At 44.8% G+C, this 12,204-nt stretch overlaps 1 protein-coding gene across 2 annotated transcripts in view; it reads right to left on the reverse strand.

The window, feature by feature from the left end:
• uggt1 (UDP-glucose glycoprotein glucosyltransferase 1) overlaps window positions 1–7,100 on the reverse strand; it is a 143,844-nt gene extending 136,744 nt beyond the window's left edge. For both annotated transcript variants that reach the window (XM_043701925.2, XM_043701924.2), the window contains exon 1: window positions 6,996–7,100. In XM_043701925.2, coding sequence (XP_043557860.2) covers window positions 6,996–7,023 — 28 coding nt within the window. In that variant the 5' untranslated portion in view covers window positions 7,024–7,100. The remainder of the gene's footprint in view (window positions 1–6,995) is intronic.
• Window positions 7,101–12,204: the final 5,104 nt, after the last annotated feature.

Below are 12,204 nucleotides of genomic sequence, written 5' to 3' on the forward strand. Positions count from 1 at the left end.
TTGAAAAGCACTTCAGCCACGTTTCAGAGACTGACTAATAACGTCAATGCCGGATTACACAACTGTGTGGTGTATATTGATGACCTGGTGATTTTTAAGTCACTCATGGAAGGAACATTTACAGCATGTATCGGACATGTTTGATCGACTTCGGAAGGCAGGTTTGGTGGTAAAACTAGCTAAGAGTGAATTTTCCAAAGCCCAAGTCACGTTCCTGGGCCATGTCACTGGACATGGACAAATGGCCCTACAGGATGCAAAAATGAAAATAATTGGGGAATTTCCCCACACTGTTGATGAAAGAAGCAGTACTACGGTTCCTGGGATTGAGTGGATTTTACTGGAAGTTTGTGCCAAACTTTAGCAGTGTGGCTGCTCCACTCACGGAATTGTTTAAAAAAAGGGCAAGACATTTCAGTGGACAGTGGACTGTCAAAAGGCATTTGACAGCCTAAAAACTGTGTTAACCACTGCCCCAGTATTAGCCACACCGGATTGCACAAAGCCTTTCAAGGTGGCTATCTATGCCAGTGATGTGGGGGTCAGCATGGTGCTCCTGCAGGAGGATGACGAGGGAATAGAAAGACCCATCTGGCATTTTTCCAGAAAGTTGAACGTTCATCAACAGAAATATTCAATGGTGGAGAGAAAGAGACTTTAAGCTTGGTTTTGGCATTACAGCATTTCAGTGTTTACATTACCAGCAATGCATCTGAGACAATCATATACACTGATCATAATCCATTGATATTTGTGGAAAATTTCAAGGACAGAAATGTCAGAGTTTGTTGTTGTAGCCATTCAATTTGACAATTGTGCATGTGACAGGTCGCGAAAATATGACTGCCAATGTGTTATCAAGACTCAAATGAGATACAGTGGCGTTCGGTGACAAGTGTGCCAAGGCCTGAATTTGCATGTGGTTATGGATGTTTGCATGTTTATAGTTAATATAGCATATATGTGTGTTTAGACTACTAATTGTGTTTTTGAAGTTTTAAAAATGAAACCAACTTTTGGTATTGATTTTTTTTTGAAAGGGGAGGCAGTGTCACAAAGCTGGTTCCTTTCTTCTAAAAGCTGCTCCTTTTCTCAAGGATACTATGTCCTTGTGTTTTTCGGAGGGGTCATAAATGCTCCCAGTGCTGATTAGACTGGTTTGATACAGAGATTAAAAGATATTGAAAGGCCGTTTTGTTTATATGTAAACAGATGAGACTTCAGGCCAAATGGTTCATGTTTTAGAAGTGACCTGTATAATGAAACGGGAGTGGTCAGCTCTCTAGCTGAGCAGTTCAGATCAGAACTGGTTAGGAGTTCAACAGGGAGCTGTGTGAAAACAAACTCTCTCTTTTTGCCCTTCTAACTTCAACCTGTAAGCATCTGTTCCTTTTTTTAAAAAACTGTTTTTTAAGGAGGTTTGCTTATTGGGACTGTTGTGCATATTCGGAACTGTATAATTAAGCCTAGTTTGGATAGACTGAGTTCTGTAGGGGCTCTTTGTTCTTTGTGTTTCATTGTGTAATTTTGTAATTAAAATTTTGTCTGCTTTAAAACCTGGTCGTCAACCTAGCTAGCTTACTCTGGGTAATTCTCACTGTACACTTACGAAAACAAATTGCAAAGTTATGTTCTGGGTTGCCTACTCAAGAATGTTTTGAGTGGTCTGACCTAGTTCATAACAATGCGCTGCAGTAAGACACACAACTGCCGTATGGAGGAAATTCCAGGATTCTGACCTGGTGACACTGAAAGAATGGAGATATATCTCTAAGTCACGACGGTAGCTGTCTTGGAGGAGAACTTTCAGGTGGTGCTGCTTCCATGAATCTGTAGTCCTTGCCCTTCTAGATGGAGTGGTTATGGGTTTGGAAGGTGCTGTCTAAGGATCTTTGGTGACTTTCTGCACTGCATCTCATAGGTATTTAGATTTAGAATTTCTTGTGACATATACTCAAGTAGAAAAGTTCAGAAGTACAGTGAAACATGTACTATGTCGTGTACAAGTACCTAGGTGCAGAATCTTAAGAACAAGGTAGAATGAAATAAAGAACAAAATTAAAAAGTAGTTATTATTAGTACAGTATAAAAATATAAAAGTTTGAAGTTCAACATTACAGACTTTTCTAGTGTTAAGTAGAAAAATTTTAAAAAGCTTAAAGTTTAAATGTTACAGTCTTTCTAAACTGCTTAACCATCCTGGGACCACACTTCCTACAACAGCTTGATCTCCTATTCTTTGGCATGCTTTCCTTGAACAGTGCATTCCAGTGGTCCACTTTAGGGCCATCACCACCGTGCTACCAAGCGCACCATACTACACCTACCATGTTGTCGACAAAACAACCACCATTCGTGTCAATCCACCAGGAGAGTACACACTGTGGCTACTGAGTATCAGTGATGTAGGGAGTGGATACTTGTGGATGTGGTGTCAATTAAGGAGGCTGACTTGTCCTGAATGGTGTGTAGCTTGATTATTGTTGGAGCCGCACTCATCCAGGCAAGTGGGGAATATGGCATCACACACGTGACACACCTAGATGGTGGATACATTTTGTGAAGTCACAAGATGAGTTATTTTCCACTGTACTTCGAGCAAGTGATCTGCTCTTGCTGCCACTGTATATATATTCTGAGTCTAGTTGAGCTTCTGTTCAACTAGCTATAGGGAGAGGCTGAACAGGCTGGGGCTGTTTTCCCTGGAGCGTCGGAGACTGAGGGGTGACCTTATGGAGGTTTACAAAATTATGAGGGGCATGGATAGGGTAAATAGGCAACGTCTTTTCCCTGGGGTCGGGGAGTCCAGAACTAGAGGGCATAGGTTTAGGGTGAGAGGGGAAAGATATAAAAGAGACCTACGGGGCAACTTTTTCACACAGAGGGTGGTACGTGTATGAAATGAGCTGCCAGAGGGTGTGGTGGAGGCTGGTACAATTGCAACATTTAAGAGGCATTTGGATGGGTATATGAATAGGAAGGGTTTGGAGGGATATGGGCCAGGTGCTGACTGATGGGACTAGATGGGGATGGGAGATATCTGGTCGACATGGACGGGTTGGACCGAAGGGTCTGTTTCCATGCTGGACATCAGTAACTCTAAGTGAAATAGGGTATCTGATCAACAGAAATGTGCAACTCAACCAACCTGACTGGTGAATTTACCAGTGCAAGTAATGAAATGGAAATGTGAATTTGACAGCATAATTTTGATTTAAAATCAAATACAGCAAGATTGCAAAAGGCAAATTTTACAAATTGTATCAAATGAAGAGTAACACAAAGTAAAAGCAAGGTTTCCTCGATTGTCACATGTAGCAGAAATAAGATTGCGAAGAAGTCTTGATTAGAAGACAGCAACTTCCACACTTGCAGAAGTTCATTTTCGGTGCCAGAGACTTATTGGCAGCAATTAGCATATCACCTCATTGATAAGGGTACTTGCACTTGCAACAAGCCTCAACATTCTGTGACAAGTTTAGCTCACAGCAACTGCTTGTCATTCGATGTATTTCAACAGAGACAGAAAGAAAGACATTGCTTTCATGAAGTTAACTGTGGAATAGCACGACTTGAACACTACATTTTGGATACAGACATAAAGCTACATACTATAATACTTTAGCAATGAAAGATGCCAACAGTTTTTTTTTTATTTCAAATAAATGTATTTTGACACTACAAAATATCCAGTCCCTCTGCTGCAAACAGATTCCACTCTGGAATCTGCAAGTCCATCTGTACACAAGTTGGAACACAATGTAGGACAGTGGATAGCAGTTATTCCTAAATTCAGGAAATGTTCATGTGTCAGGTCTTGAACATTAAACCCTCGTACGTAATCATGTTTGTAAGTACAAGTGCTCTCAAGTTGGATGTTTGTAAATCAGGGACTCCCCTGTAGTGCGACTGTATGAATATTGTGTCGTATTCAGTGTTATAATTGCATGGTGCCTTGGTGAGAGTGGGAACCAGTGCTGCAGTTCCAACAGGGTTCTGATGCTGCAATCAGAGACTTACAGCAAGGCAAGAGACATTTTGGCCCATCAAGTTCATACCAATCATTGAGCATCTATCTGCTCTAATCCCATTTTCCAGCACTTAACCTGTAGCCTTATATGCTCAGGTGTTTCAACTGCTCATCTAAATGTCTTGAGGATTCCCATCTCTACTACCTTTTCAGCAGTTCTAGATACCCAGCCTGCTGGATCCTTAAATCCTCTCTTAACCTTCTGCTCAGTACTTAAAACTGTGCTCCTGGCTATTAACACCACTATCAAAGGGAAATTTTTCTCCCTACGACACTATTCAGAACTCAGCAAACCTCAATTAGCCTTTTATGCTTTAAGAAAAGTAACCCAGTCAATCTAGTTTCTCTTCATAGCAGAGTCTCTTCAGTCCAAGCAACATCCTGGCGAATCTCTCCCGCACTCTCTCCTTCTGATAGTATGGCAACCAAAACTGCACGTAGTACTCCAGCTTATTGCCTAAGTAATTTTATATAAAGCTCCACCATAACTTCCTTGTGCTCACATTCAATAATAGGCTTTGAATAAAGGCAAGTAAGCCATATACCTTAGCATATTTATGTATTTTAAGAATTAATGGACATACACACCAAGGCCTGGCTGACCTTCAGTACTTCCTGGAGTTGTACCATTCAGCATGTACTCCCTTGCCTTGTTAGTCCTCCCAAAATGCTTCACTTCACATGTTTCAGGATTAAATTGCATTTGGCCCTGTTCAGTCTATCTACATCGCCTGTAGTCCAAAGCTTTCCTCATCACTATTTACACAACCAATTATCTTATCATCTGTGAACTTACTGATTAAACCTCCTATATTTAGTTCTAGATCACCAATGTACAGAAGAAACACTGCTCCTGCTCATGGGATTCCTGCACACTGCTAGTCCCAATCCACTTTTGCCAGATCCTATTTTATCTTGATTAAGATCAGCTTCCCTGCAAGAATGTTGTTCCAATTCCAGTTCAAGTATAACCAGTCAGACTTGTACAAGTCCTACATTCCTTACAAACAGACAATGATCCAAAAACTAAAGCCCTCCATCCAAGCCACATATTCATCTGTTCTCTCCACCTATTATTCCACTCACTAGCCTGTAGCAGTGCAGGCAATCCAGAAATTACAATCTTTTGAGGTCCAGCTTTTTAATGTTTCTTGCTCTCACTGTCCATCCTATCTAATCCTCTGATCATCTTGTATGCCTCTATTAAGTCACCTCTCAACCTTCTTCTCTCTAATGAAAACAGCCTCAAGTCCCTCAGCCTTTCCTCATTAGAGACTTTCCCTCCATACCAGGCAACATCCTGGTACAATTTCTCTGCATTCGTTCCAATACTTCCACGTCCTTCTTACAATGCGGTGACCAGAACTGTACGTAATATTCCAAGTGCAGCCACACCAGAGTTTTATACAGCTGCAACATGACCTCATGGCTCCAAAACTCAATCCCTCTACCAATAAAAGCTAGCACATCATGTCCTATCTGCCTATCTCCTTTTCCACCTATCCACTCCACCCTCTCCTCCCTGACCTATCACCTTCATCCCCTCCCCCACTCACCCATTGTACTCTATGCTACTTTCTCCCCACCCCCACCCTCCTCTAGCTTATCTCTCCACGCTTCAGGGTCTCTGCCTTTATTCCTGATGAAGGGCTTTTGCCCGAAACGTCGATTTCGCTGCTCCTTAGATGCTGCTTGAACTGCTGTGCTCTTCCAGCACCACTAATCCAGAATCTGGTTTCCAGCATCTGCAGTCATTGTTTTTACCTTGCTTTCTTAACAACCCTATCAACCTGGGTGGCAACTTTCAGGGATGTATATACATGGACACCAAGATCTCTCTGCTCATCTACACTACCAAGAATCTTACCATTAATGGTGCTCTGTATTCCTGTTGCTCTTTCCAAAGTGAATCACCTCACACTTTTCCCTATTAAACTCCATTTGCAACCACTCAGCCCATGTCTACTCCTTATCTATGTCCCTCTGTAACCTGCAACATCCTTCGGCACAGTCTACAACTCAACCGACCTTCGTGTCATCCTCAAATTTACTACTAGTCTTCATCCAGGTCATTTATAAAAATAACAAACAGCAGTGGCCCCAAAACAGATCCTTGTGGTACATTACAACTAACTGAACTCCAGGATGAACATTTCCCATCAACCACCAGCTTCTGTCTACTTTGATCTAGTCACTTTCTAATCCAAACCACTAAATCACTCTCAATCCTATGCTTCCATATTTTCTGCAATAGCCTGCCATGGAGAACCTTATTAAACGCATTACAGGGCTTGTAGGTGCACAGAGTCGCCGGGCATTCCAGGACTGCGGGTGCACGGCGTGCCCACGGGTACTGGTGCTGCCATGGGTCGGTGCTGGTGCTGGGTAGAGGGGGAGTGGGGCGGAGTCACGGGCTGGCATTCGCAACTCGAGCGGCACCGCCACCACCGCCTCCTCCAATCAGAATCCTCAGCGTGTCCCCGCCGCCGCGAGACCGAACGCTGGAATCTCCCAGCGCGCGAGCCCATCCCTCGCCTCCCGCCGATTGGCTGAGACCCGGCATGGCCGGCGCCGGGCCCTTCCTTGATTGGGCGAACACACTGTCAATCAGCACAAGTTCTTCCACAACCACCACACTCCTCCCCCCCCCACCCCCGCCCAAACCAACGGCGAAGTGTAGGGCGCGGGTCCCCCTTCCCGACCTTTTATCAAGGGGCCTTCCCCTTCGTCCCCTCCGGGATAGAGTCGGAAGCAGCGCGAGTCCGTGTAACCGGCCGTTCATACCAGGCCGGTATTGAGAGCAGAACCCGCTCCCCACCGCCGGCTCGCGTCTCTCTCTCTCTCTCTCCCCCTCTCGCCAGCCACTGGCGGACGAGCAGCTCTGACCCGAGTTCGGTTTCAAACCCACCCGGTCCCGTTTCCTTCTCCTTCCCACCTGCCGCTCCCTTTCTCCCGTTTCACTTACCGGAGCCGGCCATCCAGAGCGCTGCCATCTTGGATCTCCACAGCAACCCCCAGGAGGACCCCGGAGGTGAGGCGTCCCGAGTCGGGCCAGCAATAAATTAGCGACCGCGACCCGGTCCGTCGATCACGAGCCGCGCCCGGCCGTTTTAATATAATAGAAGCTGCGACTCGAAACAGAAAATGTGACTCTTTAGGAAGGGGAAATAAAGGATCTCAGGCAATTCAACAGAACGACTGTCCTGCCTGAAGGACCCACTGGGTCACCGTGCCTCCTGCTGGTCTGTGGGCAGTACTGCAGCAGGAGAGGCGCTCAGCACAACCTTGTCCTCCTCATGGTGTAGCAATTCATAGTGAATGGGTAGAAGGATTCAAGAACAATGGAGTATGAAAGGTAATACGAGATTACAATCTGGGTTTAAAACAGGACGACTTCTTGTGGATCGTTTCAGAGAACATCTCTGGGACACCTGCACCCACCAATCCCACCACCCCATGGCTGAACACTTCAATGCCCCCCCTCCCACTCCATCAAGGACATGCAGGTCCTGGGCCTCTTCCAACGCCTGGAGGAGGAACGCCTCCTAGTCTGCCTTGGGACAGTACAACCACAGGGGATAGGATTTCAACAGCTTCCTCATTTCCCCACCCTCCCCATTATCCTAGTCCCAAGCCTCCAATTCAGCACCACCCTCGGATCCGTCCATCACTTTCCCCTCTGACCTATCGTCTTCTCCCTCACCTTCATCCACCTTTCACTTTCCCAGCTACCTCCTCCCAACCTCACCCTCTTCCAATTTATCTCTAAGCCCCAACCCACAAGCCTCATTCCTGATAAGGTCTTATGCCTGAAACATTGATTTTCCTGTGCATAGGATGCTGCCTCACCACCTGTGCTTTTCCAGCACCACACTCTCAACTCTGATCTCCAGTATCTGCAGTGTTCACTTTCTCCTTAAAACAGAACAAGTCACTTGGGTAAAGCAAAGGCAGTGAGTGTGAAAATGGTAACAGGACACCAGTGCCTTGAGTTTCATTGTCAAGATAGAACAGTTGAGGATGCAATCTTCGAGGATGCAATCTTCAAGTCTCCCTTGATGCCGGTGTTGGGCTAGTGTGGACAAAGTCAGAAGTCACACATCAACAGGTCTCGGTCCAACTGGTTTATTTGAAATCACAAGCTTTCAGAGCACTGCCCCTTTGTCAGATGAATTTGTGGACAGGGAAATCAAAAAGTTGCACAAATGATGTGAGTGGATGGTCGACAGGCTGAATATTAAGTCTCTGTAGGTGATCAAAAATGTCAGACGGTGAGAGTAAAGTGTCAGCAGTTGCAATAGCAGGTGAAGGGATGACGTATAATCCAATTAGAATAAAAAGTGTGGCATTGGAAAAGTAGATGAGGTTAGCGAGTTTTGAGAAGATTTGTAGCTCAGGTTGAGATTTTGTATGTAGGTTTGCTCCCTGAGCTGGAAGATTTGTTTTCAGACATTTTGTCACCATAGTAGGTAACATCTTCAGTGAGCCTCCAAATAAAGCAGTGGTGGTATAGCCTGCTTTCTACTTACATGTCTCAGAGATGTACAGCATGGAAACAGACCCTTTGGTCCAACTCGCCCATGCTGACCAGATATCCCAACCCAATCTAGTCCAACCTGCCAGCATCTGGCCCATATCCCTCCAAACCCTTCTTATTCATATACTCATCCAGATGCCTTTTAATCCTAGGACAAGCCAAACAGAGACCCGCACGAGAATTCCTAGAAGCATAGCTTTCCAACCAGAACTCATTCAACAAACACATTGACTTGCATCCCATTTACACCCCTGAGAAAAAAACAGGAAATGACATCACCATAGAAATGATGTCATCATAGGAAATGACATCACCAACCCCAAAAAACCCAAACATATAAATAGACAGCGGGCTGCACCACCAGTGCTTCATTCAGAGGCTCACTGAAGTTGTTATTTAGTATGGTGATGAAACATCTGAAAACAAACCTTCAAGCTCAGCGGGCAAACTCACAACCAGAGTAGATAGGGTATTTGGATGTGCAGGAAAATCTCTGGACATGAAAATACCCTTTTGGGGCCTTGTGCAGGAAATTTGCATCTAATCTGCTGTGTCCGTTGCCTTCGATTTGGACTCCTCTACATTGGGGTGACTGAACATCAACTTGCAGAACGTTTCAGGGAACATCTCTGGGACACACACACTAACCCAACCCAACCCACCACTCCTCCCACCTCCCCCACCACCGACTACTTCAACTCCCCTCCCACTCCACCAAGGACATGCAAGTCCTGGGCTGCCTCCACTGTCAAATCCAAGACACTTGCTGAGCGGAGGAAGAACGCCTGATCTTCTGCCTTGGGACTCTTCTAATACACGGCATCAACATTGACCAGTTTTTTCCAAATCTTTCCCTCCTCCACCTCATCCCAGATCCAACCTCCCAACGTGGCACCGCGCTCTTGACCTGTCCCTCTTCCTTTCCACCTATCAGTTCCACCCTCCCTGCTGAACTATCACAATCACCACCCCGCCCCTTCACCTGCACCTACCTATCACCTTCCCAGTTACCTTGCCAATTTCCCCCTCCCCACCCCCAGCCCTACTATTTATCCGTAGATCCCCTTCCCTCCATATGTTCTTGATGAAGGACTTATGCCCAAAACACTGACTCTTCTGCTCCTCAGATGCTGTCTGACCTGCTGTGCATTTCCAGCGCCACACTTTTTGACTCTGACTCTCCAGCGTCTGTAGTTCTCACTTTCTCCTATAATCCAATTAATTGAGGCAGAGGGATAATTACAAAACAAAAATAATGTGGTGCTGGACACAAACCAAATGACTGGAATAACATGATAGGTATAAGAGCCACATGGCAAGGGTCTAACCAAAGTAGCCAGTAATCCAAAACTGTACTAACTAATTATGGTAGAGAGCTCATAACAAGTAATCAAGTTGACGATATCAAAACCAGACAGCAAGGAAGATTTTTTTTTCTCTTTTTTATTTTTTTTCCCCAGCACCCATGTTGTGTGTGTGCAGGTGTGAGATACAAGGTGCACAAATTTTTATTCAGTTTCCACCACCAGGAAGAAAAGAAACACCCAAGTGGCCAATGACAAGCAGTGCCCTTGACATCAAAAGGCAATACAGAGCAGTATGGTGTGGTTACATGTAGCCCTCCATGAACTCAAGATCACCGTTGATGCCATCTTCATGGGTATGGAAGTTGGCTATCGTTTCTACTTAGCGACTCTGCATTGTTGTGTATTTTGAAGACCGCCTTGGAGGACGCTTACCTAAAGATTGGAGGCTGAATGTCCCTGACCGCTGAAGTGTTCCCCAACTGGGAGGGAGCATCCCTGTCTGGCGATTGTTATGTGGTGTGCATTCATCCGTTGTCGTAATGTCTGCATGGCCTCGGCAATATACCAAGTCTCGAGCCTGCAGCGTATGAGGTAGACAACATTGGCCGAGTCACATGTGTATCTGCCGTGTAAGTGGTGGGTAGTGTTCCCACATGTGATGGTACTGTCCATGTTGATAATCAGGTGTGTCTTGCAGAGGTTATCATGGCAGGGATGTGTGGTGTTTACTACCATCACACACAGGAACATCAACAATACAGCTGATTAGTTATTAATTATAATTATTAATATTATTTATTAAAAAGACATAAAAATGTGATCCTTACAAACTAAATATGTTTAATCTAACAGCTATTATAGTAATTAAGTTGCAGAGTGACTGATCTTGGCATTTAAATATTTCAGGAGTATTGTCCTTTCAGAGAGATCAAAGTAGGACAGCTGTCAGGTAAAAATTGGATTAAAACAGTATAGAAAGGAATTGTGCTCAGAATATCAAGACATAGAATAGGGTTTACAACATAGGTCTGGCAACATTTATGGAGAGAAAGCAGACCTATTGTCTCAACAGATGCTTCCAGACCTACTGCATTTCTTCAGCAATTGTTTTTGTTTCAGCCTTTGAGCACTCAGTTCTTTGTTTTAAAAGATAATATCAGTTTGGATAAAACTGAAAGAAAGCACAAGAATAATACTAAGAGTAGTCCCTAAGTTCCTTTGCAGCAGTGAGGTGCCAGGCAGAATATAATTCAAAATTAGAAAAGCATGTAACAATGGGGATGCAGAAATTATTGGGGAAAACAAACAAACAAATGCTGGAAAAGCTTAGCAGGTCTGGAGAGGGATCAGAGTTAACATTTTGGCCCAGTGACCCTACCTGAGAATTGATGGTAGCTAGGAAAATGTCGGTTTATATGCAGAAGATAGGATAGGTGGGGGGGAGGGGGTAAGGAGCAAATGATAGGTTGGCGTAGAGCCCAAGAAGAGAGAACAATCAGACAGAGAAAGCAGTGGATAACGATCTGGCAGGGAGGGTGAATAGCTGTGGATGGATACTGTTAGTGGCTAACAATGGGTTGTGTGTAATACTGGGCTATATGATAACAGGGTTTGGTGTGTGGTGATTGGGGTAAGGACATGGAGAGCTCAAGCCCTAAAGTCATTGAATTCAATATAGAGTCCAAAAGGCTGCAGGGTCCTGAAATGGAAAATGAGATTATGGAGTTATCAAGGGTTATGGAGATAAGGTAGGAACAGGATACTGATTAAGGATGATCAGCCATGATCATATTGAATGGTGGTGCAGGCTCGAAGGGCAGAATGGCCTACTCCTGCACCTATTGTCTATTGAGATGATGTTCTTCCAGTATGTGCTGAGCTGCACTGGTGCACTGCAGCAAGCCTGAGACAGAGATGTTGCCCAGTGTGTTAAAGTGGCAGGCAACTGGAAGCACAGGGTCTTTTTTGTAGACAGAATGTAGGTGTTCTGTGAAGTGGTTACCCAGTCTACACTTTAGCCCTTGAATACTCAAGGAGGAAGTAAACGGACAAGTGTTACACCTTCTCTAGTTGCAAAGGAAGGTGCCATGAAGCTGTGGGAGTAGGGAGAATGGAGTGTTGGGAGTGAAGGAAGAATGCACCAGGGTGTCTCAGAGAGAATGATGATCCCTCTGGAAGGCTGACAGTGGAGAGGAAAGATGTATGAGCCTGGTCGTGGCATCACAAAGAGCAGTACAGCACAGGAATAGGCCCTTCAGTCCTCTGAGCCTGTGCCAACATGCTTTGCCTTCTATATTAAAACTGTCTTCACTTAAAGGATCTGTATCCCT

Source organism: Chiloscyllium plagiosum, unplaced genomic scaffold (assembly GCF_037043375.1).
Source record: "Chiloscyllium plagiosum isolate Xiang-an unplaced genomic scaffold, Cpla_swu_hap1 HiC_scaffold_13, whole genome shotgun sequence".
NCBI lineage: Eukaryota > Metazoa > Chordata > Chondrichthyes > Orectolobiformes > Hemiscylliidae > Chiloscyllium > Chiloscyllium plagiosum.